Source organism: Pongo pygmaeus, chromosome 1 (assembly GCF_028885625.2).
Source record: "Pongo pygmaeus isolate AG05252 chromosome 1, NHGRI_mPonPyg2-v2.0_pri, whole genome shotgun sequence".
NCBI classification, from domain to species: Eukaryota; Metazoa; Chordata; class Mammalia; order Primates; family Hominidae; genus Pongo; species Pongo pygmaeus.
This window is the reverse complement of record NC_072373.2, coordinates 43,449,657-43,477,534: the sequence shown is the minus strand read 5'-3', so window position 1 is coordinate 43,477,534 and position 27,878 is coordinate 43,449,657. Positions and strand designations below refer to the sequence as shown.

The 27,878-nt window shown below is 48.2% G+C and overlaps 1 protein-coding gene and 1 long non-coding RNA gene across 7 annotated transcripts in view; one reads left to right on the top strand and one right to left on the bottom strand.

The window, feature by feature from the left end:
- The window catches only part of LOC129014807 (uncharacterized), a 42,974-nt gene extending 40,748 nt beyond the window's left edge, over positions 1-2,226 (top strand). The window contains exon 4 of the long non-coding RNA XR_008494349.1: positions 138-2,226. This is a non-coding gene — a long non-coding RNA (uncharacterized LOC129014807). The remainder of the gene's footprint in view (positions 1-137) is intronic.
- RAB7B (RAB7B, member RAS oncogene family) lies at positions 860-27,433 on the bottom strand. 6 transcript variants are annotated; one of them, XR_010122638.1, is made up of 8 exons: positions 27,202-27,420; positions 18,056-18,124; positions 17,392-17,518; positions 16,453-16,668; positions 9,563-9,688; positions 2,058-3,056; positions 1,208-1,378; positions 860-990 (listed from the first exon to the last, which is right to left on the bottom strand). XR_010122638.1 is itself a non-coding variant. In XM_054452473.2 (6 exons), exons 2-6 carry the CDS (start codon positions 18,106-18,108, stop codon positions 2,979-2,981), a joined length of 600 nt encoding a protein of 199 aa, XP_054308448.1. In that variant the 5' UTR covers positions 18,109-18,124; positions 27,202-27,433; the 3' UTR covers positions 860-2,978. The 6 variants fall into 6 exon arrangements, 1 of the variants encoding a protein (XP_054308448.1); XR_008494338.2 differs by having other exon boundaries at positions 860-1,046; positions 1,208-1,275; XR_010122635.1 differs by having other exon boundaries at positions 860-1,046; positions 27,202-27,391.
- Between the last annotated feature and the right edge of the window lie 445 nt (positions 27,434-27,878).

Genomic DNA, 27,878 nt, shown 5'->3' with positions numbered 1-27,878 from the left:
CAAGCCCCAAGGGCGTGTGCCACCCAGAACCCTGGCCTGGATTACCTGTTGTTCAGTGGCAGCCTGGAGCTGTGCCTCGCAGTGGGGCTGTGCTGGGCACGGGGTGGTCTTATTCATCCTGGCCCTCTTCTTTACAGGGATGGTGATGACGGACCCCAGAAGTGCTGCCTGTACACCCCCAACCAGGCTCCAGTGGGTGCCACTTGTCCCGGCCTGAAGTCACAGCCTCCAGATACTGCCTCCCTCTACCAATCCCTATATCTGCCGGGGTGGGCACTGAGGGCCAGTCCCAGACTTGGGAGAAGGGTGGGAGTGGGGTGGGGGGTGGTGCATAGGGAGGGCCTCTATGTGGCCCTGATTGTTGGCTCAGTTTCCTCTGCCTGGGGGATGGGTCGAGGTGTCCCCTGGTTGTGACAGAATGGAGGCTGGGGGTTCTCAGCCCCTGCAATCCCCACCCTGCATTTGGAACATTCTGTCCTGGCTCCTGAGTCTGAAGAAGGTGCAAAATGTGTGGTTTGGAACTCGTATTGAATCCGAGCGTGGCTCTGGCTCTTGCAGACTCAGAATCTTTTCCATTCTAGCTTCAGTGTGTCTGAGACTCATTGTTTGCTAAGGATTGATTTCATGAATGAGTGACCTGCCCTCAGTGGGGCCCGTCCTTGATTGAAGGCTCTGTTGTTGCTGTCTTGAAACTCAATAATGTCTGAACAAGAGACCCGGCATCTCCATTTTGCACCGGGTTCTGTAAGTTATGTAGCCAGTCTCAGTTCACTTTTAGTTGTCTGCCCTTTAGTATCTTTTTCATGTCGAACCATGCATATGTATTTTTAAAAATATAAAATCTAAGTAGCACAGAAGATAAAAACAAAGAAGGACACATTTATTATCTGTTGTGCACCTTTAGAAATGGTCCACAGGTCCACTGCAGTGCACAAGCTGCTGCATACACACCGCACGTGACAATCCAGTCTGTCTGACTCCCAGGACAGCCTGTGTGATGTGCAAAATGCCATTCCCATGAGGGCGCATCATTTTTCCCAGGAGCTCTGAAGGACACAGATAGAGCTTGTGCTCTAGGCCGCCCCCCTGTTCCCGTGCTGGCTCCATGCTGGTGTCCAGAATGAGCCAGTTCACACTCCAGAGCCAAGTGGGGGGAGAAATGGCTCCCAAACTCCCCTGCTGACCTCCCCCCGACCCCTAGGTGTACCTTCCAAGTCCGACGACAGTCATAGGCTAACATCCCCAGCTCTGCTTGGAACTCAGGAAAGGATACTTCTGGATAGACAGAAAGATTCTGCGGTGGGCATGGACTTGGCCATTGAAGACCCTGAGAGGACATCTTGTCCACTCTCTCCAGGCTAGGCCCTGTCTGTGCTGCCTGGAGCCAGAAGAAAAAGATTCCAGACTTGGAATCTGCAGGGATGGAGACTCCCTGCTGTGAGCTTTCTTGCATCTCATTCTAGTATTTGCCATAGATGCTGATTTCTTGCCTGAGTCATGTATATTGAAGTTTTTGCTCATTTCTTACTAGGCTTAAGAAATTGGAATTCTCTGCCTCACAAATCCCAAAGGGCTGAACATGCCCCCAACATGCCCCGTGCCCCGTGAACAAGCTTTGAGCATCTGAAGGACAAAACCCCAGCTCCTAAAGCGTTCATGAGCATCCACTTTCTGCTCAGCCTGGACGAGAAGGAGCACTGCTGCCCTCTGGTGGTCAGGCAGCAGAGCATCAAGGAGCCACCCAAAGGAGCTGGGTCCCCTTTGCTTTGTCTTTGGGACAGCAGCTTTGAGTCTTAGGTCAATGGATGTCCTTTCACTGTTCCTGGAAAATGGCAAGCTTGTTCTTGCCTCGGGGCCTTGGACCTTGATGCTCCGTCTCCCTGGAATGTTCTTTCTCCAGCTCTCAGGTGACAACTGCCTTCTCACTCTCTAGCTCTCAGACCAAATCCCACCTCCTCAGGGAAGCCGTCCTGGACCACTTCGTCTAAAATAGCAACTCATCCCAGCCCCTGTCACTCTATCCCATTACCCTGTTTCCCTTTGTTCATAGCACTTACCTGCTATTTGGAAATATCTGTCTAGAGTCTGTGTCTCTCCCTCACCAGACGTCGGCTCCAGGAGGGCAGAGTCCCTGTCTGTTTTGTTTGTCACTGGACTTCAATGCATCGTACATAGTAGATATGCAAAAATACTTGTCAAAGAAGTAAATAAATGCATATTGACAACAGCTACTAGATTTAAGCACAGCTTCTGGTCCTCAAAACCACACTGTGATACAGGCAAGGCACATCTCACCCCCACAGGACAGATAAACAAATTGAGACTCAGAGATTTATGTGAGTTGCCTGAGCACCCAGCAAGGAGGAATGAGCCACGGTCCCTCATGGCTTCTCCTGTGCTCCCTCAGTCATCTACCCTGGAGGGAGCAGAGGGGGTCTCAGGCACGACAGCTTTTGCCAGGAGCTGATGTGGGCCCTGCACGTGGGGTCCAGACCTTTACTCCTTAGTCTGCTCGTTGAAGGAAGCTGAGCTGTGCCATTGTACAAAGCTTTGCTTGTGGCTGAGGGGTGTGAGGTGGGAGTGGGTGAGGAAGGTCTGTCCACAGGAGGATGTAACCAGACTCCAGTCAGTGGCCGGTCTGCAGAGATGTGCGTTCTGGAGCAGGAGTGTTTGAGGGGTGGATGGGCGGGGAAAGCTGGAGCCACTGTGGAAAGTGTGACTTCTGCAGGGCCAGGGTTTGGCTCTGACATTCCGGGCTTCATCCAGACGCTCTCACTATACTCAGCCTGAGCCAGGGGCTGCCCTCTGACTCTGGGCCCAGCACCAGGGTCAAGAGCTCTGCCACAGAGCTTAGGCCCCCTGCGCTGTGCTTGGGCAGGCAGTGGGGCTGGAGGGGGACGGTCACCTGTTCTCAAGCCTGGGGTGACCAGGCTCGGGGCAGGCTCTGTTTCTGGGCATCCAGAACAGGCGTCTGGAGGTCAGCAGCATCTGCTCCTTGACTGGTCTGGCGAGAGCTTGATGGATTCTGTGAGGTGATTCTCTAAGATGCTCTGGTACTGGGGAAGGAAAGAGAGGCCAGCATTCACGTCCTGAGATACAGAGTGCACGGCCCGCCCTTCATTTCTTAATGGGCCTCAGAGCCTGGGCTCTTGTTTCCTCCCCATTATACTTCTGGGAAACTGAGGCCCAGACAGGAAAGCCACTGGTGTTCCCCACTCTCCTTCTACCCTGTGTCTCCCCTCCAGCCTCTTCCCAGGAGCCCAGAGCAGGTCAGTGTCTGAATTAGTGGCCCAAGTCTCCTGACCTCCAGCCATGTCCTATAACTTTCCATTCTCAAGAGGGGACAGCTGAGGTGTCATTTGGGCTTAGGCAGAGAGGTGATGGTCACTCCTCATTTCTCCTGGAGACCTCTTCCAGCAAATATCCCAATACCCCCAACCTCCTTTTCATCCTGTCCACCTCCCAGCCTCCCCTACTCAAGCCTAGAAAAGCCCAGTCAGTCTTCTGTCCTGGCCACGTCCAGGCAGCCCTCCCTAAAACGGACTCAATGTTTCTCCTGGGCCCTTTTGCTTCTCCAGTCTCTCTTGTCCCAACAAGGGTCCAGAGGAAGCCCCTTCTCAGTCTGCCAAGCTTCTGCCTTTCCAGCTGGCTCCACTTCTCACCAAGACCCTGCCCGCCTCCCCAGTTCAGGGGTTGGGGTAGTATGGAGGAGGGAGCCCTTCTGTAAGCAGATGGGTTCCTCAGGCTGAAGGCTTTCTTCTTCAAGGGATCCCATCTCTTCATGCTGCTATCGCCTCCGCTAGTCACAGAGCTCAATCGCTTTCATGTTCCTCCCACAGCCAGTACTGTGGGCTTCGGGGTGAGTGATGAGCATTCACTCTCTGTGGAAGGGGTTTGTGCTACATTGGCGTGGACCTGAGCAGGGGAAGAGCCTCCTGTATATCATGCAAAATTGTCCCTGGCACTCCATCTCAAGTGTCTTTCTTCAGGGGCAACTTCCAGGGACAGGGGTGCTGCCTCCTCGTCTCTGATTTTATCTCCCCGGCAGTTCCCAGGCTGAGGCCAGACACTCAGCTGGTGAATATCCACCAAACCCTTAATGCTCATGACCCTAGACCTCAGGAGGTGGTGTCCAGCCCTGCCTCCTGCACCTTGATGATGATGGTTCCTCCAAATACATAAGAAGATCCTCTGACACCCCATACTCACTGCCACCCCCAGATTGAGCAGTAATGTACCCCGATGGCACAGAGCTCGTGGTGCTGAACCTGGGTCCAGCCCTTCGTCATGGAGTTGGTTTCTTGGGGATCCCCCATCTCTCACTCCCACCCTGGTAGGGTCTTGGTACTAGCAGAGCGAGTGCCGTCTGGGGTAGGTGTGAGAAACGTCCTCATTTGTTGCATGGGCAAAGCCTGAGGTTTTCATGCCAGTGTTGCCCTAATAACATCTGCACCCTCCCCGGGTCCAAGTCACCGCTGAGCACTTTCCGTTAATGACATCATTTTCACTTGGCGATGGCAGCATCTTGTTCCTCAGATTTCCTGCAAAACCTCCAGGCCATAATTAGGTTTCTATGTCATTCTGTTCTCCAGGCCCCAGGCCTCTTGACAACTTGTGAATCTAACTGTACAAGTAATACAACGCTATTCCAATGCTTGCAGCATTTCAGTGGGGGTGTGACTGTGGGAGTCTGTCTCTGTTCCCCCAATCTGGCCACCTCGGTGGCCTTGCCGTAAGTCCTGCATCCTGAGGACCATGTAAAGCTGCTGTGATTCACTGAGCAGCCGCCAGCCAGCCCACTTCCCTCCACGGGATGTGGTGATTCTGTCTTTTTCCAATTAACCCCAAAAGAACTGGGCCTCTAGGCAATATCTCATGCTACTGGAGCTGGGCCTGACAAGCTCCAGCAGGGATGGTATTGCTAACTTTTCCTCCCCCTCCCCCTCCCTCCCCTTCCCCTCCCTCTTCCTCCCCTTCCCCTCCCCCTTCCCCTTCCTCTTCCCCTTCCTCTTCACCTCCCCCACTTCCCCTTCCCCTTTCTTCCTTTCTTTGACAGGGTCTCACTCCTGTGGCCCAGGCTGGAGTGCAGTGGCATAATCATGGCTCACCATGGCCTGACTTCCCGGGCTCAGGTGATCCTCCCACCTCAGCCTCCCACACAGCTGGGACTACAGGCACGTGCCACCATGCCCACCTAATTTTTTATATTTTTAGTAGAGATGGGGTTTCACCCAGGCCGGTCTTGAACTCATGGGCTCAAACAATCCATCTGTCTCACCGGATGTAATCCCAAAATGCTGGGATTACAGGTGTGAGCCACCATGCCCAGCCGGCAATGCTAACTTTCTGGAGCAAAACCTCTCCACCCCATATCTTCCAAAGATGGTGGATATCTCTTCTTTAATTATTAGGGCATCCTTCATCATATTTTGGAACGACTAAATACCCTAATCCTTGAATGTGGCTAAATTGGTTACTAAAGTAATCTACCTACCTTCTTTCCTTTCAGAATGTTAACTGAACACCTGCTCTGTTCTCTTTCAGAATGTTAACTGAACTCTGATTTCTTTCAGAATGTTAACTGAACACCTACTCTGGTCTTTTTCAGATAGTTAACTGAACACCTACTGTGATTTCTTTCACAATGTTAACTGAACACCTACTCTGGTCTCTTTCAGAATGTTAACTGAACACCTACTCTGGTCTCTTTCACAATGTTAACTGAACACCTACTCTGGTTTCTTTCACAATGTTAACTGAACACCTACTCTGATCTCTTTCAGAATGTTAACTGAACACCTACTCTGGTTTCTTTCAGAATGTTAACTGAACACCTACTCTGGTTTCTTTCACAATGTTAACTGAACACCTACTCTGGTCTCTTTCAGAATGTTAACTGAACACTTACTCTGGTTTCTTTCACAATGTTAACTGAACACCTACTGTGATTTCTTTCACAATGTTAACTGAACACCTACTCTGGTTTCTTTCAGAATGTTAGTTGAACGCCTACTCTGGTTTCTTTCACAATGTTAACTGAACACCTACTCCGGTCTCTTTCAGTATGTTAACTGAATACCTACTCTGCTCTCAGCAGGTGCCTCACATATTGCTCTCTTTACTGCAAGGCTCACTTGCAGAACTCAGACATTTCCACGTGGTGTCTCGAGGAACCTTGAATGCAGTGTGCTCACATGGATGTCATTATCCCTTTCTCTCATGAAGCTCCTGCTTTCTCCTTTGTTCCCTGTCTTGCTTGCCTCATGGAATCACTAATCCATTGTCCCTTCTTTGCCAAGCTGGAAACCTGGTCATCAGCCTAAACTGTTCCTGTTCCTTTCTCCCTGCATTTGATCACCATCAGCTCCTGAAGTTTCTACCTCCAAAGTCTCTTTAATTCACCCTCACCTTGCCAGCTCTATCCTCTCACGCCTGGACTATTGCAGTAGCCTCTTCATCACCACCCATGGTGCTCATCCTCTCGGCAGCATGAAGCTGTCTTGCTGTAAATCCTATGATACAGCTCCATTTTAAAACAGCATGTAATGCTCTCTCTGCACTACAATAGTATTTTATTTAACCCTCACAATAACCTCATGGGGAAGATATTATTATTTGTACTTTAAAGTTAGGGAAGTGGTGGCTTAGGGAGGCTGCATGACTTGCTCAGGGACACACAGTGAGAGGTAGAGCTGAGTATAAAGCCAGATCGTTCCGACTTCAGAGGCCCAGCTCTTTCCACCCCAGCTGGGGGCTCACTCCTTATTATAGAAGCGCCTCCCACATTCTCCTCTCAAAACACCCTGGGCTGGAGCAAATGAGCCCACAATCTCCCTGTTAAGGAATGGAAGTTCCTTATAGGAAATGCCTCTGAAAACTTTTCTTTGACCTCAAAATCTATATTTGTAAACTTCTGTTTCATCTTAAGAATTGATGGGAATTTTACATTCTATGCCCTAGTTAAGTGTTTTTATGTGAACATGTTTCTCTTTCAAATTTCTAAGTAACAAAGACACTGCAGAAAGTTGTGCCCTGTTGGGTTTCAAGGTCCTGGGTGAGCTCCTGAGTACCCTGGGCAGCCTAGCAGCGCCATCTGGAAGGCGTGGGCCTGTGGAATGGCATCTGAACTCCTCGGGGTTCACCAGGCTTTGGTGGCCTTCCTGGCCTCATCACTAACTATGTCCCTGTGCTCTGACATTCCTCCACACCAGGTTTCTTCTTCTTGCCAACATGACCTACAGCAGGTGTCTCCTGTAAGCCCCAGGAACTCATGCCTGGGTCTCTGGCCTTGGCCTTCTCTCTGCCTTTCTTCCCCTCCAGCTTACACCCACCGTGGCCTACCATCTCCACCTGCAAACTGTGAATTGCCTTCCAAACCTTCTGACATGTCACTTCTCCGAGCAGGCATCCTCACTCATCCTCGCCACCAGCTGCCTGGGAGTCACCTTGTCACCTTAGTCACACCCCCCACAGCACTCATGTCACTCTGGGACAGTCACTTATGGATGTCTCACTCTACTGACCTCAAGTGCACTGAGGGCTGTATCTCCAGCTCTAGCCTGACAACTCAATGGATATTTATGGACTCAAATTATTTTCATTTTATGGAGAGGAAATGGAAGCTCAGAATAGTCATATGTCTTGCCAAGGGGTCCACTTGAGAGAACCAGGGCAGGATTCAAATCCAGGCCAGTCTGACCGCAGGTACCACACCTGTGACTTCCAGACTTCTGATCAGTGCACATGCCCCATAAACATGGGGGACTGACATGGGATTGCTACCCATTTATTCTTTTGCCAAGAAAGGGTGTTATAAAAAAAATGCAAGCAGACAAGCCACTGTCTACTAACAGCACCATGTCATAACAGCGACACAGTCAGAAGGACCTGATTTAACCACAATATAGTAGGAAGGACATCATTTGAAGAATAAAGGATACTCCTTCCCCAGATAGGACAGGTGCTAAGCATGCACAGACACGGGCTGTGGGCTGATGGACACTTCCTGGTGACTAAGCATTTGGCAGTCGCTGCACTGTGCTTGTGGAGGATTATTGATCAATATCTCCACCAAGGTCAAACAGCATTCTTCAGCACTCCAGGAGGACAGCAAGAGCCGCCACGCCTGTGCTTCAGGAGCCAACTACACCGCCCATGTAATAAAGCCACACTTCTTGACCAAGCACTAAGAGATGGATACCTTGCTGCTTTCCCTTTCCTGAGACAGTGAGGGCTGGAGGGAAAGCAGAAGAAGAGCCAGTGAGGGTCGGGGGAACCCTAAGATCAGGGCTCTGAGGCCTGAGGATGCCTAGTTGGGCTCTTCTCCCTGAGCAGCCGCTAGAGGTAGCTGCTGCCTCTTTCTCTTTGGGACAACCCCTCGCTGGGGCCTGGAGCACTTCTTTCCAGAGCAGCTGCAGAAGGCATCCCATGAGGGCGGCGGATGCTTCCACATAAGGGAAGCTTCCAGTCCCCCACCCTCATTTGCCCATTTCCTCAATTCAGAACCATTGCTGCGATGATCCTTTCCCCTCTCCTAAGAAGCCCATGTTGATGAGATGTGGCAGAATGATGACACAAGCTGAGCCCCTCCCCAGGCCAATCCCCGGGCTTCCAAACTCCACATCAGACTGATGTTAAAACCACGCCACTGCTTCCAGGCAGCCTTCCACGGTCTTCCCCACCTCCTTGAAGAATTCAGACGTTTCCACCTGGTGTCTCAAGGAACCTTGAATGCAATGTGCTTACATGGACGTCATTACCCCTTTCTCTCATGAAGCCCCTGCTTTCTCCTTTGTTCCCGGTCTTGCTTGGCTCATGGAATCACTAATCCATTGTCCCTTCATCTGCCAAGCTGGAAACCTGGCCATCAACCTAAACTGCTCCCTTCTCCCACTCCCTTCTTTCCTCTCCCTGCCTCCTCCCCGCCCCCTCTCCTTCCCTGCAGCATGGGCTGTCTTTGTGCCCCTCCTCTAGACCCTACCCCCAAGTCCTGCCCCACCAGACCACACTGTATCGCAATCACTTAGGGGCCTATCTGCCTGCCTCTTGAGACAGAGGGTCCCGAGGCCTGTACAGTGCCTGCCACACACTCAACACATTCTTGCCGAACCTTCGTACCTAGCGGTCTACGTCTATTCATCTTTTTGATTGGGAGATGTCAGCAACTCGTGCAGGTTTGATATTTCACTTGGGTGAATGCCTGGCACCTCCTGCCAATGAAGATTGGACTAGACCATCACTTCTCAAACCCTTCCTCGTTAGGATCTCCAGGGCTCGGGTACAGGACTGGAGTTTTTAGATACTCCACAAGGGATTTGGTTAGTTAGCTGGATTGACAGACCACTGACTGCATGCTCTAAGGTAGCTTTCTACCTCTGGCATTCTGTAGTTCCAGAACTGGAGTGCTGTTGAACCCATTCCATAACTAATTAACTGAGACGATGAGCAATCCTGTCCCACCCACATCCCTGCCCGTACCCAGGATGTTCTTCTCTGGAAACTCCTGAGACCCTCCCCAATCCAGGGAGCAGTCTTAGCACGTCCTGCCACCACAGCCACTCACCCTTGACAGAGCCCGACTGGCCAGCATCTCAAAGGCTTGCACCACATTGATGTCATTCTTGGCACTGACTTCAAAGTAAGGAATATCTTTCTCTCTACACCAGCCTTGAGCTACTTCCTGGGGTACCTGAATGAGGGAAAGAAATAGGCGTGGTTCCTGTATTATCATCATCGCCATCACCACCATCGCTACCATCACGTCCCCACCATCCCCACCAGGCCCACCACCACTCCCATTTATTGAGAACCTCCCAAGTGTCTATAACTTTACATATAAACATAGGAGGTGGGAACTATTAGCTCCATTTCACAGATGAAAAAAACGGAGGCCTGGAGAAAAAAAACTTGCCCAGAGTATGTGAGGCTGAGCAGGATTTGAACACAGGCCTGGCGGAATTACAGCCCACTGCACTTTGCTGCCTTCTTAAGGCCTAAACTAAGAGCTTCTTCCACCGTTGCCTCTTTTGTCAGTCCCTTCAAAGAGAGCTGCACATGACAGACACCAGCCAGGTAGGGCAGGAAGGGAGGACTTTCTTCCCCAGCCCAGCTAAGCAGGCTCACACTCAGGAGGCCTGTTGCTGGGCAGAGACTCGGGTCTCAGCTGACCTTGCTTCCCCAGGGCAGGGTCCTAGGAACAATTAATAAGCTCCTACTATGGGCCAGGCACTGTGTTAGTCACTTTATCATATATGAACTCATCTCATCCTCTCCATAACCCTGTGAGATGGGCATTATCAGTTCCACTTTATAGACAAAAACACTGAGGTTCAGAGAGGTTCAGCAACTTGCCCCAGATCACATAGCTGAGAGAAGGCAGAGCTTGGATGTAGCCCCAGCTCAGTGCTCCCCCTGGCATCTGAGCTGCCCTCTACAGGGCACTGCATAAGAACCGTGCCTCTCCTTTTCTGTCTGCCTCCAGGAGCTCAGGGTCAGGAGCTCAGCTCTTGGTCTGGCACACATGAGCCACTAGGCACAGGCTGAATGACTACATCTCCACCCAAGTGCAAATGGCTGTTCAATTTGTGATGTTGGCCTGGAAATGCTCTGGAAGCCCTCTGGGTTACTTCCAGAGACAATTGGTACCCCCGAGTTTGATGTCTAATTATTTGGGGAAGGGGAAATGACCACATATTGAGCATTTGCTGAGCCTGGTACTTTATAATCATTATTTCAATTTATTTAGGGGAGCCAAGGTCTTTCTCATGGAGAAAGGACCATTCCACCCCTCTCCCAGAACACAGTGCAGGCCGAGGCAGATCAAACACTGCCCCTGCTGAATTGTCTGTGTGGCTCCTGCAGGTCCTGGGAATGTCTGTCTTACTGGGATAAAAAGTCCCAGCTGATCTCAGCTGACCCTTTCCTCTGACTTACCATGACCAGATCTACCCAAGTGCCCGGTTATGACAGACTTTTTCATCTCATTTTTCCTTGCTCTCTGTTTGGTTTGGAATGATTGCATACAGACTCCGAAATATCATTGTGATTATGTTGCAAATTAACATTCTTTTTATATCTCCCCCTCCTCCCCACCCCAAACTCAGAAAGCTGGCCTGGGAAGAAAGCTACCCAGACAGTATTTTTCACTTTTCTCTTCCAATCCCAGAGACAGTTTCATGATTTTTAAAATTGTCTCATCTTTTATTTATAAAATGAAAGTTATTTATAACTTAGGCTCTGACTCTGAAAATAAGCTCAGGGTGTGATAGTTGGGGACATGGGAAGTATGACAATTCTGAAAGTATTACTTGCATTAATGGTGCTTTTGGTCAACAATATACTATTGACATTTCACTTTTCTGGTTACAATTTTGCTTGTTCATTGGAGGCCAAACATTTGACAAAATTAGTCCAGTTGGCATCATTTTATTTATGATGCTTTTCCATCTCATGTGCATTTAAAATAATTGATTATACAAGTGCTAAAATTAGCATTACTAATGTTAATTACTAAACCATTAAACCATCACTAAGAATAACAAGGATATTTTTAGAAAACATGATCTTAAGTCTACGGAATCACTGGTAAATCAGAAACTACCCACCTGAGCACAGAGCAAATAATTTACACCCCAGTAAATAAATTCCTTGTAGCACAGATGCCAGCAAAGCTATTCTTTCTAATAAAGTTTTTTTTTTTCACTATTACCTTCTGTAGAAGGAGCAGGGATTTTTTTTTAAGCTAAATCAGTAATTTCTTTAAAATTATTCTGGCTATATATGCCTGTTTTTATTGTGGTAAATATACCTAATAGAATTTACCATTTTTAAATTAAACACTTTTTTTTGAATTTTTGTTTTGTTTTGTTTTTGGAGAGATGGGGGTCTCGCTATGCTGCTCAGGTTGGTCTTGAACTCCTGACCTCAAGCGATTCTCCCACCTCAGCCTCCCACAGTGCTGGGATTACAGATAAAATGTACCTGGCTCATTGTAACCATTTTTAAGCATGCAGTTCACAGGCATTCAGTACATTCATATTGTATTCACATTGTACATTCCCCACTATTCATCTTCAGAACTTTCTCACCTTCCTAAACTAGCAATATTTATTATAAATATGTGTGTATATATGTATGCATATGTGTGTATATATGATGCATGTATGTGTGGGGGGGGTGGTTTTTTTTTTTCAGTGCCTTGCTCTGCCGCCCAGGCTGGAGCACAGTGATGTGATCTTGGCTCACTGCAGCCTCTCCCTCCCGTGTTCAAGCGATCCTCCCCAGCTCAGCCTTCCGAGTAGCTCAGACTACAGGTGTGCCACCACACCCGGCTAATTAAAAAAAATTTTTTTTTTTTTTTAGAGATGGGGTCTCGACATGTTGCCCAGGATGGTCTCGAACTCCTGAGCTCAAGCTATCCCCACACTTTGGTCTCCCAAAGTGCTGGGATTACAGGTGTGAGCCACTGGGCCAAGCTGCAGTACATTTTTAAATACTCATTTTCTTCTTATTAGGCAGGAGAAGCCGCTGTATTTTCCCAGCTGTCCCTTGGAGATAATAATAAGGAGGATCATTTCCTTGTTCCATTATTTCCATTATGGGAATCACATCCTTCCTATTATTACTCAGTCTCAGGAAGTCTGTGTTCTGGTCTCCGCCCTGCAGAGGAGGGAACCGGTCCCGGCCGCGGAGGCACATGGACCAGGTGGGCGGCTGTGAGCCCGCATCTGCGGGACAGGCTCCTAGGAGAAGGCGCCTCACAAGAAGGTACCTCTTGGCTCCCCTTCTCCATGTCCACACCCGGCCAGGGGCAGGCAGAGCCCTTGCTAGTTCTGTGCAGAGTAAGGACATTTGAGGGCCGGCACTTCCCAGCCTCCCCTCTTGGGGCTTTATAATCCCAGGTCTCAGAATTAAAGTCCTTCTGCTCTCTCCCACCCACCTCGTCCTCTCCACATCCTGTCCTGATTTCACTGTCGCTCAATGCCTCCTCCCCTCCCCTATCCTACTCCACCTCTCTACAAACCCCTTCCCTGGGCCGACCTTGTTGAGAGACAGGCTCCCCTCTCCTCCATCCTCTCCTCCATCCTCTCCTCACCCCTCCTCCATCCTCTCCAGGGACCTCCCTGTCTGGCTGAACCCTGGCTTTTCCTAGAGTCATGCTTCCCCAGAGGCCCCTCTGGCCTTCCCCACTGGGGCTATTTGCAGACTTTACTCATCACAGATCCCAGAGAAGGGGCTGGCTTGCCTGGTGCCTCACTGCCTCTTTCAAACCTTTGTTCTTCCTCTCTCTGGACACCAAAGATCACCCACCCTGAAACTTGGATTGGATCCCCTCTACTCCCTCGAGTCACCACCCGCCCTCCTCACCTTGCCAGGTACGCCTCATTTACTAAATACTTGCCATCTGGTGAGGCCTCCTAACCCCTCAACACGCAGCCGCCACCTCTCATGGTAGCCTCAGAAATCCTTTGCTGCCCACAATCTCTCCATGTCAGCCTCTTCCTCTCAGGGCCTCTGTAAAATAAGCAACCTGGTCTCCTGTGCCCCAATCTCCTTTCCCTCAACCTCCTCAGGCCCTTCCTCCTGCTGCCCTGCTCCCCAGCCTCCGCCACCCCAGCCCTGTCCCTTCTGCCTTCCCTGGTCCGTCTTCTGTCCTTCATGGTTTCTTGGTGCCCTCATAGCTCTGTCCTTCATCTTCTCCTGGTTGGAAAAGCCCTAGTCCAAGTTCCTTGCTCCTGGCTGCTACCCTACACAGACCCCACCTCAAACTCATGGTCTCCTGCTTCAGTGGAGTCCTTGGTGTCACCCATCAGATCTTGTCCTTGTCCCCAAGTAGCTCCTCCTCCCACTTCTCCCAAGGGTAACTGGCAAAGCTTCTTCATGGTTCTTAAGCCTTGTATCAGTTTCCTCACTCTCAACAGAAGATGGCACCACTTATTTCACTGACTCTTGGTCTTGAACCCCCCCAGCTTCCCTCCCCACACCCTACAGACATGAAACAAGATGGAAGTTCAAATGAAAGTTTTGGCAGAGGCACAACAACTGGACAGATGTCAGATATAAAGCAGGTGGAGACAGTCCACCCTGGATACATATTCCCAAAGGCTCATGACCAAGACTCTCTTGGATGATTCTAAATCCCACAGCATGGATATAAAGAGCTTGAAAATGAGGATTAGGAGGGATTTCCTTGGAGAGAGTCGTGTTGTGGGTACAACTACCCTTGCCTCTCCCAAGAGGAGGAACAGTTAAGGACTCACCTCTAGCTAAAAGATGGTGTTGAGGAGAGTCGTTAATGTACAACCCCTGGAGTTTGGTGGACATGGTGGACTGGTGTCTGACACACACCTGAGGTATCTGAGGCAACAGGCAAAAGGGCAGAGAGAGAAGAGGCTGCACTGGGCACCAGCTATCCTTGTCCCCCAGTGGAACCAGAATGCATGAGTGTGCCTTGTGAAGGACATGTGGATTCAACAGAGAGGGAGAGAGAGAGTGACAGGCTGGGGCCGGCTAAATCCCACTTAAAGACTGCTTGGAGGAAAAAGTGACCCCCATGGGGTGGGGATGCTGAAAGCTAGGGGTTGAGGAGGAGAATGCAAGACCCTTGTCATGGGAAGTACAGCGAAATGTTCCCAGTGGAGGCTTCCGAAGGATCCACAGGAGTGACCCACAGAAGAAAGAGCTTGCAACACTTGTCAGGCCACAGAGTGCAAGACTGTCTTTTTCTTTTTTTCTTTTCTTTCTTTCTTTTTTTTTTTTTAGATGAAGTCTTGCATTGTTGCCCAGGCTGGAGTGCAGTGGTGCGATTGCGGCTCACTGCAACCTCTGCCTCCCGGGTTCAAGCGATTCTCCTGCCTCATCCTCCTGAGTAGCTGGGATTACAGACGCCCACCACCACGCCCAGCTAATCTTTTGTATTTTTAGTAGAGACGGGGTTTCACCATGTTGGCCAGTCTGGTCTCGAACTCCAGACCTCATGATTCGCCTGCCTTGGCCTCCCAAAGTTCTGGGATTACAGGCGTGAGCCACTGTGCCCAGCCAAGACTGTCTTATGATAGTACCAGCCAAATTAGAATTGCTCTGCTCTCCTGACCTCTTCTCCCTCTTCCTGCTTCACTCCTGACAGGGTCTGAAACCAGAATTACTATCCCAGATAAGAGGAGGAAGTGTGGACATCAAGGTTGGCAGTGAGATTCTAAGGACCTATGCCCTTTCTTATACCACAAGGTTCTCACTCACAGCTGGTCCCAGTGGGGGAAAAAAATGGAGACACCTTGCCTTTGAATGAACTTAGGACTTTGCTTATTATCTGAGGCTGGATATTTGTAATTAGAGAATTGACATGGAGTTTACAACCTGAAGTGACCACAGAACCAATGACTCCTAGATCTCTATTTCCAGCACAGACTTCTCGTTTGAAATTTCATTCTTACGCATTCCAAAGCCTGCTGGCCATTTCCAACTAGCTGTACAAACTCCTCAAACTCGGCATGTCCAAACCAAAAATGTTTCTTTCTCTATGAACCAGAGGCTCTCTTCTGTAGATGGTAGCTCAGTTGGAAGCACCATCCCTCTCTCCCTTTCTCCTTCCATAAACGCACTTCATCATGCCAAATGATGCCTCATTTCCATTGCTTTTCTCTATTTGAACCATTGTGAAAATGCAATTCAGACATGATGATCCAGTTCCCCAACACACTAAAAAGAGAAACTTGGTTTAAACAGCTCTTTTTGGTGGCATCTGGACTTTTGGCCCAAGAGCATCTTTTACAAATTCAGTCTACCATATTCTTTCCTCATTAGTAGGCAAGGATTAAAAGTGCTGTCTTCTCAATGCCCTGTAATGGTAAACACCTACACAAGTGGGGTCACTGTAGTCACGGAGCAGACCAGCTGTCAAGCAGTTAACCCGATGGTCCGGAATATGCTTAAGCTAATAAAAAAATTATTACTTCCCCAGAAAACTTGTATATCCAAGAATTTATAACTGCAGACCTCCAACTTGACCCCAGGAAGAAATGCTGTGCTACAGATTAATTCAAATTCCACTGAGACCTGCCTCCTGCCTACATCTGATGCCTTAACTCCTCCTTTCCCTGTCTCTGGGCAAAATTACCTTTAGTTCTCAGCTTATATCATGCTGTTTATTCAGCCCAGAACCCAACTCTTCCAGCAAACCTGTCCTATATTCTAGGCTTGGGTAGATGCCCCTCTATTGTGGTTCCTTAATGCCCAAGGTATATCTCTCTTATTTCATTTACCATATTGTATCATAATTATCATTTTATTTTATAATTATCTTTTAAAATGTCTGTATCCACTACTAGACTGTGAAATTCCTGAAGTAAGAACTATGCCTGATTCAGCTCTGTATGTGTGGGACCTAACACTGTGCCTGGCACATAGCGGGTGCTCATATAACGTTTGTTGAATGAATAAATGAATGAACGGTACCTTCCGGTCTGCCAGATCGATCTTGTTCCCCAACAACACCATGGGGTAGGACTGCTCCATGGGGACAATCTTGGCCAGGACATCACCCCGCCAGATATCCAGGGCTTCAAAAGACTCCAGGTCGGTGACATCAAAAGCTAGGATGCAGCCATCGGAGCCTTTGTAGAACGTGGACACCATGGAGCGGAACCGCTCCTGACCGCCTGTGTCCCAGATCTGGAGGGGAAAGCAGCCACCCCACGGGGCTGTGATGAGTGGCTGGAAGGAGGCCCAGCTGGATTACATCATGTCAAGGCTTCTTTTGCTGGGTAGGGAGCAGCAGGCCCTGGTACAGGTGCATATGGTTCTTTCACACCGTGGCATCTTGACCCTCCCACCCACATACACTCCAGCACCTTTGCGGTAACGTTTAACATCCTGAGAGTAATTTCATATCTGAGCTCTCATTTTTCCTCCGGGTCATCAAGATGGCAATTGTTATTCCCATCTAACAGATTTGGAAACTTGGACCTTGGGAATGTCTTGCCTAAGATCACCTGCCAAGTTTTCCAGAGAACCTGAGACTAGGCATGGGGTCTCTCAACTCCTGGATTAATGTCCTTCCTTCTAGATCAGGCACCAGCATTTTTCTTCTATAAATAACAGATAGTAAATATTTTAGGCTTTGCAGGTCATTCTGTCTCTATATGCCAATTATTACTCAACTCTGCCATTGTAGTGCATAACTTGATAAGCTAACCAATGGTTATGGCTGTGCCCCAGTGAAGTCTTATTTACAAAAATAGGAGGTGGACCAGATTTGGCCCATGAGCTGAAGTTTGCCCATCTCTGCTCTAGACCATTCTAGTTCTGGTGCACGTTGCTACATGAGTGGCTGTCCGGGTATGGGGGGGATTTTCAGTGTATGTATGTTGAAGAGGGAAAAGGAGGGCTGCTCACCTGTAGCTTCAAAGTTGTGTCACCCAATATGATAATCTTGGAGAGGATGCTGGCCCCCAGTGTGGTCTGGTATTCCTCGTAAAACGTCTTGTGCACGTATTGGTGAAGGAGGGAGGTCTTTCCCACACTGAGGAAAATTCCAGACACATGTGAACACACACATGCAAACACACATGCACATGCTTCCATACCATTCTCAGAATCTTCCCAGGCCCCTCTTGCCACTATCTCTCCCTGAGATTCTGAATTTCAAATTTCTGTGGTCCATGGACCACACTTTGAATAGCAAGGGAGTAGGAAATGGTTTCTCAAAGTAGAAGCCAATCAAAGCAAGCAGAGTAGTCTGGAGACAGTGGAATATCTTACAGCGGTGGTCAGGTTTTTTTCTGTGTGTGTAGGACATGGGAGGACAGACAGATGCTAAATGGCTTGCCTACTTCACACAGCTGGTTACTGCAGAGTCACTGCAGATCTAGGACTAGAAACCATCTGTTTACATGCAGCTTCTTTCTCCCAACTAAGCTTCTTTTTTGGGGATGGGATACACTTGCTGGTGTCACCCTGAATCAGAAAGGGACCTACGGGAGATGGGAACACACCAGGAGGTCTCACTGTCATTGGGTGAGGGGCTGCTTCCCAACTTCCAGAGCTGAGCTTGGCTTACCCAATGGCTCCAACGATAATGAGTTTCAGGTCCACCTTCTTCCGGGGATTCATGGAGGGGCTTCAGAGCCTGTAAGGAAACATAGGTCATCCACATGCTGGCCAGTGTTCCTTGCAGCCATTGTCACTGAGTGTGGCCTCTGCTTTCCCCTTTTCAATGGGCAAGTTACTGCCCTGGCCCGGGACTGGGTGGGGTTCTCCAAAAGAGGCACATAATTCAGCAATCTTCATGTATTTTCTCCCTCACTTTCCCTGGGAGCCTCCCCAAAGCTGGAAGGGTGGTGACTCTCCAGGATGGGCAAATCTCTCATTCCCTCAGCTCTACCAACCCTGCTCTTGGAGGCAGCCTGGAGTGCCAAGAAGGCAGGACAGGATTGAACAGAGGCCTCGCAGACAGCCCAGCCTGGAGCCAGGGATGGAGGGGCGTGCAGGAAGAAGAGATGGGGGTGGGCAGGACAAGGGGTCCATTGTCAGGACTGCCCAGAGGCTTTGGATGGAAGAGTGCCCCTCCCCCAGCCCGAGGTCTTGCTGCAACTGCAGAATCAAAAGGCTCCTCTCTAATGCAGCTGGCAGGGGTGTAATTCATACATGTTTCTGGAAAGCTATTTGCAGCAAGTGTTGAGAGCCTTAAAAATGTTCCCGCCCTCCACTTCTAGGAATTTGTCCTAAAGAAATTATCCGAAATGTGGGTAAAGACTCTTGTTCAAGAATGTTCTTCGCTTTACTGTTTGTAAACATCCAACACTAAAGTAGTGGTTAAATCATAGCACACAATGAATTATTAAGCAGTCATTAAATGGAGTTTTTGAGAATATTACAATAATATGGGAGAATGCTCATGCCCTAGGATCTAAATAGGATCCTAGGATTCCTTAGGATCTAAATAGAAAACAGAAGATGGTACATTCTCAGCAAACTACTGCAAGGACAAAAAACCAAACACCGCATATTCTCACTCATAGGTCGGAATTGAACAGTGAGAACACTTGGACACAGGAAGGGGAGCATCACACACCGGGGCCTGTCATGGGGTGGGGGCAGGGGGGAGGGATAGCATTAGGAGATATACCTAATGTAAATGACGAGTTAATGGGTGCAGCACACCAACATGGTGCATGTATACATATGTAACTAACCTGCACGTTGTGCACATGTACCCTAGAACTTAAAGTGTAATAATAATTAAAAAAAAGAAAACAGAAGATGGTAAACTATACACACAATACCACCCCAACACTTAAATGAGTTCCCACTTGTATAGAAAAAGGCCTGGAAAGAAATATATTAAAAATTCCAGCAATTCCACTACAGGATGTATAGACAAAGGAAATGAAATCAGTATGTTGAAGAGATGTCTACACTCCCATGTTCAGTGCAGCATTGTTCACAGTAGCCAAGATATGGAATCAACTTAAGTGTCCATCAATGGATGAATGGGTAAAGAAAATGCGGTACATGTACACAACGGATACTGTTCAGCTTTAAAAAAAACCTTACAATTTATGACGACGTGGGTAAACCTAGAGGACCTTATGTTAAGTGAGATAACCCAGGCAAAGGGACAAATACCATATGATCTCACTTATATGTGGAATCTAAAAGAATTGAACTCGTAGAAGTAGAGAGTAGAACGGTGGTTACCAGGGGCTGGGCTGGGTGGGCAGTTGGGGAGATGTTAGCCAGAGGATAAAAAATTTCAGTTAGCTAGGAGTAAATTCAAGGGATATATTATACAGCATGGTGACTACAGTTAACAACAATGTATTGTATTCTTGAAAATTCCTAATAGAGTTTATATTAAGTGTTCTCACCACTAAAAAATAAGTATGTGAGGTAATGCAGATGTTAATTACCTCAATTTAGCCATTCCACAATGTATGCATATTTCAAAACAACATGTTGTACATGGTAAGTGTGTACAATTTTTATCTGTCAATTAAAAAATGTAAGTTATTAATTCTGGGTGGTAGGAAATTACATGATTTTATTTATTTTCTCTATGCTTTTTAATAAATTTTTTTTTACAATAAATATGTCTTGTTCCTGTAAAAGAAATGTAAATGTATATGTGTGTGTGTGTGTGTGTGTGTGTTTGTTTAACAAGGTAAAGCAAAACTGTTGTAGGATACATGCTTAACTGGCCCTTTGTTTCACCCGTATATGCACATATGCATATGCACTATCCCCAACTCCTGGGTCTTTTGTCTTTGGACGCACTAAGCATGCTGAGTAAACCTTGACTTGACTCTGCTCAGATGAGGTGTCAAAAGTTGGCCAGCTTGTATTTCCCCCGGTACTTGGAAAAAGCTGTAAATAGGACATCCTGAGGCCTTGGTTCTGGTTCTCACTTTGTGACCTTGGGCCAGTTACTTCCCCTCTCTGAGTCTTGGCTTTCCAACTGGAGAATGAGCCAGCTGAGCCCCAAAGACTCAAGCTGCCTTCTTGGTGAAAAATGCTTTATCTGCTGGAGCTGGACCTCATTGGCTATGAGAGCTGTGCTTGGGACACAAAGTTAAAACGGGAAGCCCCCGGGGATTTAGGATTGTTAGTGTCCCCTTCATGAACCATGTCATGGACTGTATTCATCTGTTCTCATGCTATAAAGAACTGCCTGAGACTGGGTAATTTATGAAGGAAAGAGGTTTAATTGGTTCCGCATGGCTGGGGAGGCCTCAGGTGGAAGGGGAAGTAAACACATCCTTCTTCACATGGCAGCAGGAGAGAGAAGTGAAGAGCAAAGTGAGGAAAAGCCCCTTATAAAACCATCAGATCTTGTGAGAACTCACTCACTATTATAACAGCATGGGGGAACCACTCCCATGATCTAATCACCTCCCACAAGGTCTCTTCCCCAACACATGGGAATTACAATTCAGATTACAATTCAAGATGAGATTTTGGGTGGGGACAAAGCCAAACCATATCATAGACCAAAGGTGATTTGAAGCTCTGCTCAGAGCTGTTTGTCCTAGGAGCTGGAGTTGCTGACACTGGAACTTCTGCTCTAACCCGGGAGTGCTGGGTTGGCATGGTGAGCAATGGGTCTTGTTGATGGTCCACGCATTCATGCAGCAAATGCCTACATGCCTACTGCATGCGAAGCCTTGCACTAGACACTGGGAACAGCACAGAGATGGAGCAAATAGGAACCCACCACACGGAGTCACCAAGGAAGAAAGGACAGGGGCTGAGTGATGACACCAGAGAGAAAGTACACAGCACCACAGGAGAGGCACAGGGAAAGTGCTTGAGAATTCAGCAGAACTAGGTCCTGAAGAAATGCAGCATGTGGTTGGGGAGGGAATGAAATAACCAAAGCCTTGGGAACAGATGAATGGAGAACGTGGGCGATTTGCTTCAGGGAAGGGTGAGGTGAAAGGTGTAAAGGGAGGAAAGGCTGGAAAGGAAGCAAGATTAAGATGGGTTGTAAATATCTGACCAAAGATCCTGGCACTGACTCATTCATTCATTCATTCATTCACTCAGCAAACATTTCCTGTATTCCAACATGTAGAAGAAGGCAATTCAAGGCTTGAACCTGGGCTGGCATTTTGTAATGGATGCTGCTGCCCACGAGGGAAATCAGCCAAGGGAGAAATGGTTCAGAAACCCCTGAAAAAGCATGGCTCTTGAAGTATTTGTTATCACTTTGGAAGGGGCCTAGGAGCAAAGGGAAGCTGTTTCCTAAAGGCATTGATACAATATGCTAACTTAGCTTTAAAAAGCAATACAATGTCTTAGAAAGAGAGTCAGAACCAAAGGCAGGCAGGAAGAAGCGGGAGAAGAGGCAGCCCTGGCTGAGCCCCTGCAGCGGGCTGTGCTAAGTATTCTACCGAGGGTAGGCCATCTTCACTATTACCCTCTGAGACAAGTACAACCAAGCTCCAAGAAGCTGAGTAATCATAGCTCACCCAAGCCTGCACAGGGAGTGAATGGAAGAGCTAGTATTTGAATCAAAGGCTGAGAAGGCAGGCCGGGTGCCGTGGCTCAAGCCTGTAATTCCAGCACTTTGGGAGGCCAAGGTGGGCAGATCATGAGGTCAGGAGTTCGAGACCAGCCTGGTCAACATGGTGAAACCCCATCTGTATTAAAAATACAAAAATGAGCCAGGCTTGTTGGCGCACACCTGTAATCCCAGCTACTTAGGAGGCAGGAGAATCGCTTGAACCCGGGAGGCGGAGGTTGCAGTGAGCCGAGATCATGCCACTGCACTCCAGCTTGAGTGACAGAGCAAGACTCGGTCTCAAACAAACAAATAAACAGACAAAAAACGCTGAGAAGACTTTCCTGTGTCATGCTTCCTAATCACCAGAGTTTGAACCCATAGAATCTGCGTGCACAGGAATCTAGGGCATTGGGCTTAGATTTGGTGAATTTCAACAAAACCCTAGGAGAGTTGGAGGAGGCAGAGAAAGGCTGCCAAAGTGGCAGAGAGATACAGTGGGGGTGGAGAGAACTGGAGCTGCCCAACAGGAGCTATGTGTGAGGACTGGCCACAGGGTCAGAGACGCGGCATGCTAGGCAGAGGGCAATGCTTTCACATGCTGTCACACGACCATGCAGCAGGGCTGGAGTATGTCTCACGTTACAAGCTAACATTTGTTTGGTGGGCACTGTGCTGAGGGCTTTGTGAATACACAAATACACAATAGCATTGTCAGGGGTAAATGAATTATATGTTATTATAATACATTGAACACATAGAATACAATATTCATTGGATATTATGAAACATTTACTGGCACAAATTAAGGACTCAAGAAATGTTAGCTATTTTATTGCACACAAAGATAGCCTGTGAGATTGATACTATTATTGTCTGTTTTACCATTGAAGAAACGGATGTTTAGAGCAGTTAAGCAGTTCAGCCTTAAAGACAGAAAGCCTGCACATGTTAGAGCAGGGTTTGAAGCTGCGATTGGAGTCCAGGCCTAACCCCAGAGCCAGCTCTCTTAACTACTGGGTTCTACTGTCTGTAAACCTAGAATGAGACTCACACGCCTTGCTCCATAGTGCCCCTGTTAGAGAGTTCAGGGGCTGGATGGGTGAGGGTTTGATGCAGGGAGGCCAGCGGCGTGCTTAGGAAGTGAAAGCTGGGGCAGGGCAAGGAAGGTAGAAGGTGTGTGTGAGACATATAACGGTAGGTCGCTATGCACAATGTGTAAGGCACTCATACAGATAATAAAAGACAACACACCTATCAAAAATGGGCAAACAACATGAACAAGTTACCAATTGAAATCTTAAAAAGAATTAGTGGCTTTGAAAAGATACTCAACCTTACTATCAAGGAAATTAATATTTCAAAATACTATTTATTTCCACCCAGTAGAGTGGCAAAATTTTAAAAAGATTGACAACGATATTTAGGATTGGCAAGTGTGTTAGGAAAACACTCTTGTATATTGTTGATAGAGTATGAATTAGCACAGTCTTTTTGGAAGGCAATTGGACAATATCAAAACTTAATATGCACACAGCCTAGGTTCTCATTCTAGGAATCTGTCCTACAGAAATACTCATGCGTATGCTCAAACACATATTTGTACAGATGATTGCTAAAGCATTGCTGTAATCTAACTGTCCATCAATATGAGACTCTCTACATCAATTCTGATCCATTAATACTCTGGAACAATTGGCTGTTTTATTATTTATTTATTTATCTGTCTATTTAGAGACAGGGCCTCATTCTTTTGCCCAGGCTGGAGTGCAGTGGCATGATCATAGCTCCCTGCCACCTCAAATTCCTGGGCTAAAGTGATCCTCCCCCCTCAACCTCCCAAGTAGCTGGGACTACAGGTGTATGCCACCATGCTCGGCTGATTTTTTTTTTTCATTTTTTGTAGAGACGGGATCATGCTTTGTAGCCCCGGTTGGTATCAAACTCCTGGCTTCAAGTGATCCTCCCACCTCGGCCTCTCAAAATGTTGGCATTACAGGTGTGAGCCACTATGCCTGGCCAAGGGCAGTTTTAAAAAGATAAAATAATGAAGTGGGAAGCTATACATGATGCCTTTAAGTAAGAAAAAAGAAAATCACTGAACGTTTTATATAGTGTGATACAGAAAGCTAAGGGGAGATATACACTAAATGATTCATAAGACAGATGGGAAAGGTAGATTAGAGGCTAAGAGCTATTATTTTATGTTATATATGTTTTGTTTTAAAATTTGTTACACAAGCCTAAGTTGTTTTGTAATTTAAGAATATCAAATAATCACTTAACATTTCTTTAAAAAGATGTGTGGATGGCAGCCCAAAGCAATTTGAGCGTGACTTTCAGATAGGACAAATTACTTCTGTGAGCAAGAGAGTGAGGATGTCTGGTGCCATGGAGTGATCATGAGTTTGGGACTCAGAATTCTCATCCTGGCTCCACACATTTGTGACCTTGGGTGGGTTACTGAACCCTGGGGCATCTGTTCCCTCATGGGTAAAATGGACATCACTTGTGGCTGTGGCTTCCTCTGCAGGTGACATGTGTCATGATCTTATAGCACAGCACGGTCCCCAAGTTGGGAAGGATCCAGATAATTGTCTACCACCTGGGAGAGGGGGTGAGTCTAGAGGCCAGGGCCCTGGTTGGTCATGCTTGCCACTTCCTATGGTGTAAACACTTCCACCATGGCTGACTTCAAGCCACCAGAGTGGAGCCTGCTCCAGCACACTCCTGCGAGGACTTCAAAGATCATTTATGCCAAGCACCACCCTGTGCTTGAGTCATCTCTTCCACATCCATGAAAGGTAGAGCCAGACCTGCCCCATGGAGCTGCCTCCTGCTCCTAGGAGTATTTCTCCTGAGGGCCACACAAAAAGGGCTCAAGATCCTTGTAAGTTACCTCGCCCTTAACTTTGGGCTCCCACATCCCACCCCCTCCCTGGTTCCTTCCCCCTGGATGCTCACTCAGGGTGTGCTGCCACTGCAGGTTCCCCTACCCCATCCTAGAAGGGCAGGAGTTTGCTGAGGCTGCTGTTTTATAAGAGGCCAGTCCGTGGGCCCAGCGTCACTAGGAGCAACAAGAGAGTGACTAGGACCAGGTCCGTGGGAAGTGGGGGCGGCTTGTGGGGTGACACAGGCTGGCTTACCTAGGAGGCACATGCAGATCTCATACAGTGGTTGGAGTCCCTTTCCATGTCATCTCTGCTGGGCTTTGGCTGTAGCCATTCATTTTTTTTTTTTTTTTAGAATTGAAGTTTTTTATTAGAAACTTTTAAACTATGAATTCAATTTTTAAAGAAGTATAGGACTAACAGCTTATCTATTTCTTTTTGAGATAACTTTGGTAATGTGTGTCATTAAGGAATTTTTCTATTTCATCTCAGCTGTGAAATGTATAGGAATAAGTTGTTCATAATATTTCCATCTTATCCTTTATCTGTAAAAAATGTAGTGTTGTCACTAAGCCTCATTCCACCCACTCAGCTGACTCAGATGCTTCAAACCAAGGAATCCTCCTAGAGGCCAGGCTGAGTCATCCTCTACTGTTAAGTAACAGTGAAAAGCAGGATTGCAATGCAGGACTCTGCCTTCAGCCAGCCCTGGTCCACACAGAGCAGAACTTGCGGTGACTCACTCCCCACTGGAGGTCCCCATCTCTTTCCCCTTCTTGCCTGGCAGCACTTCTAAGCCTGGAGTCCTGGTCCTGCCCATTTGCCAAAGCTACAGGGTAGCTCAGCTCCTGTGGAGTAAGAAGGACCGAGTTGTTGCCAAGCCCCAGGGCCTGGGACCAGCCCTCCAAGAACGCTGGAACCCCCTTCGCTCTCACTTCTCACTTCCTTTCTCTCCCTACCCGGCTGGCTCCAACCTGAAACCAGGCACAATCTTCTGTCGCATCTGTGTTGGGTGAGGTATCACTTCTGCTGACAGGAGATGAGTGAGCAGAGGCAGGTGAGGATTCTGAAGCAGACAGAGTCTCCTGCCCGCATCATACTATCTTACCAGGCTCTTGTCCACTTAACAGCACCTCCTCTCCTGATCCCATACCTTGGAAAAGGACAAATATATCCATCCTAAAAAATAATGGGACCTACAATCTTGGAAGCAAAGTCTGTCTGTGAAAAGAGGCTATATAGAGAGCACAAGGCTTTGTTGCCTCCAGTAATGTTCACAATTCCGCCTTACCCACCTCAACCCTAGCAGGTCTAGACCTGCTCCCTCTGGGAAGTGCACCTACAGCCCTGGTTTCAGGAGGCTCCACGCTCTTGTTCTTTAGGTTATTTGAGGGTCTTGTCTCCTACAATAGATTGTCCATGCCTGGAGGGCAGGGCTGTGCCTCACACCTCTCTGTATCCCACTAAAGAGCCTGACCAATGCTGGGATTCTAAAGGTTTGCATGAACAGCCATCCATCCACTCATCCATCCATCTGTTCATCTGTCTAGCACAGGCAGTGCGTGCTTACTAAGCCCCAGCACTGTGTAGGTCTAAAGATACAGACAAGTTACTATCTCCGTGGGACCTTTGTGGTGGGAGATTGATCTGTAAGCCCAAAGAAATTGTTTGTATTAATACATAATACCTAGCAATTGTAGAGCGCTTGCAGTTTACAAAATGCCACTGAAGCCCAATGGATTCCTGGGTCAAGAACTGGGTATAGAACCCAGATCCGTCCGACTCTATTCATTGGCTCCCCTGGCATTGCAGCACTGGGCAAGGAGAAATATTTATGATTTAGAACAGGAGTGATAATTTCCTACTCCGGGGCCAAGCTTCCCCTGATGAGACCCTTGGTCCAACACAATTCCATCCCAGAAGGCGCTCCGTCAATGTCACAAGGGGACTCTGGGTGCCAGCAGGGTTTTGCCCTCATGCAGGGCTCTAGTTTCTGGCAGGTCCTGCAGGTTTGAGGCAGCAGTGCCACCCTCTTCTGACTGGGTCAGCAGCTGTGTCCTGGGACTGATGGCCTTTGTGGGTCTCTGAGCTGGGCCCCAGCTCTTCACACAGGCAGGGAAGTCCTTTCTTGCTGCCACACCCTGGGAGCTTCTCCAGGGTGGGGTCTTTGGGCTGGATCTAAACTCTGCAGCTGCCAGATTGGAAATCTCATCCTTGCATTCCCTTCCTCCACTCCTCCACCCAAATACCCAAATAACTCCCAGGGCTGCGGGGGCAGACAGAAGCACTGAGGCAAGCTCCCAGGGCACTTACAGCTGTGGCTGTGCAGCACTCGGCCTCCGCTCTGAGGGCAGCTGGGAGTCCTCTCTCAGTCTGGTGGTCTCTTCTTAGAGCGATGGTCTCAGCAGGGCCAGGGGAAAGGCTTTGGGACAAAGACAGGCAAAAGAAAGTCTGTTGAAGCCACGCCACTTCCCTCTGAGTTTTCCTCCTCTCCCTCTCGTGCACAGACTTGGGAAAGTTGCAAAAGAGGCTGGGCTGGGTGACCTCAGCTGTGTGGGTGGAGGGGGTGGAGTGGAATGGAAAAGCTAGGCTCCAGAGCTGACTGGATTTGGGCCCTTCAAGAATTTCGTTTATAGGAACCCTGGCCCATGGTGATGAGGGTGGGAGCTGTGGGTCAGGGGCCTGCAGGGTAACATGCCCCATTTGTGGGCACCATAAAGAGCCTCTGGTTGGCTTTAGAAACTTCTGCTTCTGCTGCTGGAAGCCACCCAGTAAAGGGGCCCTTTTGTTTTCGTTGAGGTTTTAGATACACATGGGTAGAAGATTCAGTCCTACCACCAGCCTAGTAGGAAGAGGTTCTGGTCCTTATGCTTTGCCCTTATACCAGTACCTGTATACACACACACACACACACACACGCACACTCCTCCCCTACTCCAACACACAGCACGCACACAGATAACACACATACATGCCACACACCACACACA

Coding starts and splice junctions, on each gene's coding strand:
- RAB7B (XM_054452473.2), bottom strand. CDS start 18,108: ATGAATCCCCGGAAGAAGGTGGACCTGAAACTCATTATCGTTGGAGCC. Junction 16,669..17,391: donor ACACAACTTTGAAGCTACAG/GTGAGCAGCCCT, acceptor TTTCCCCTCCAG/ATCTGGGACACAGGCGGTCA. Junction 9,689..16,452: donor TCGATCTGGCAGACCGGAAG/GTACCGTTCATT, acceptor TCCCTCATTCAG/GTACCCCAGGAAGTAGCTCA.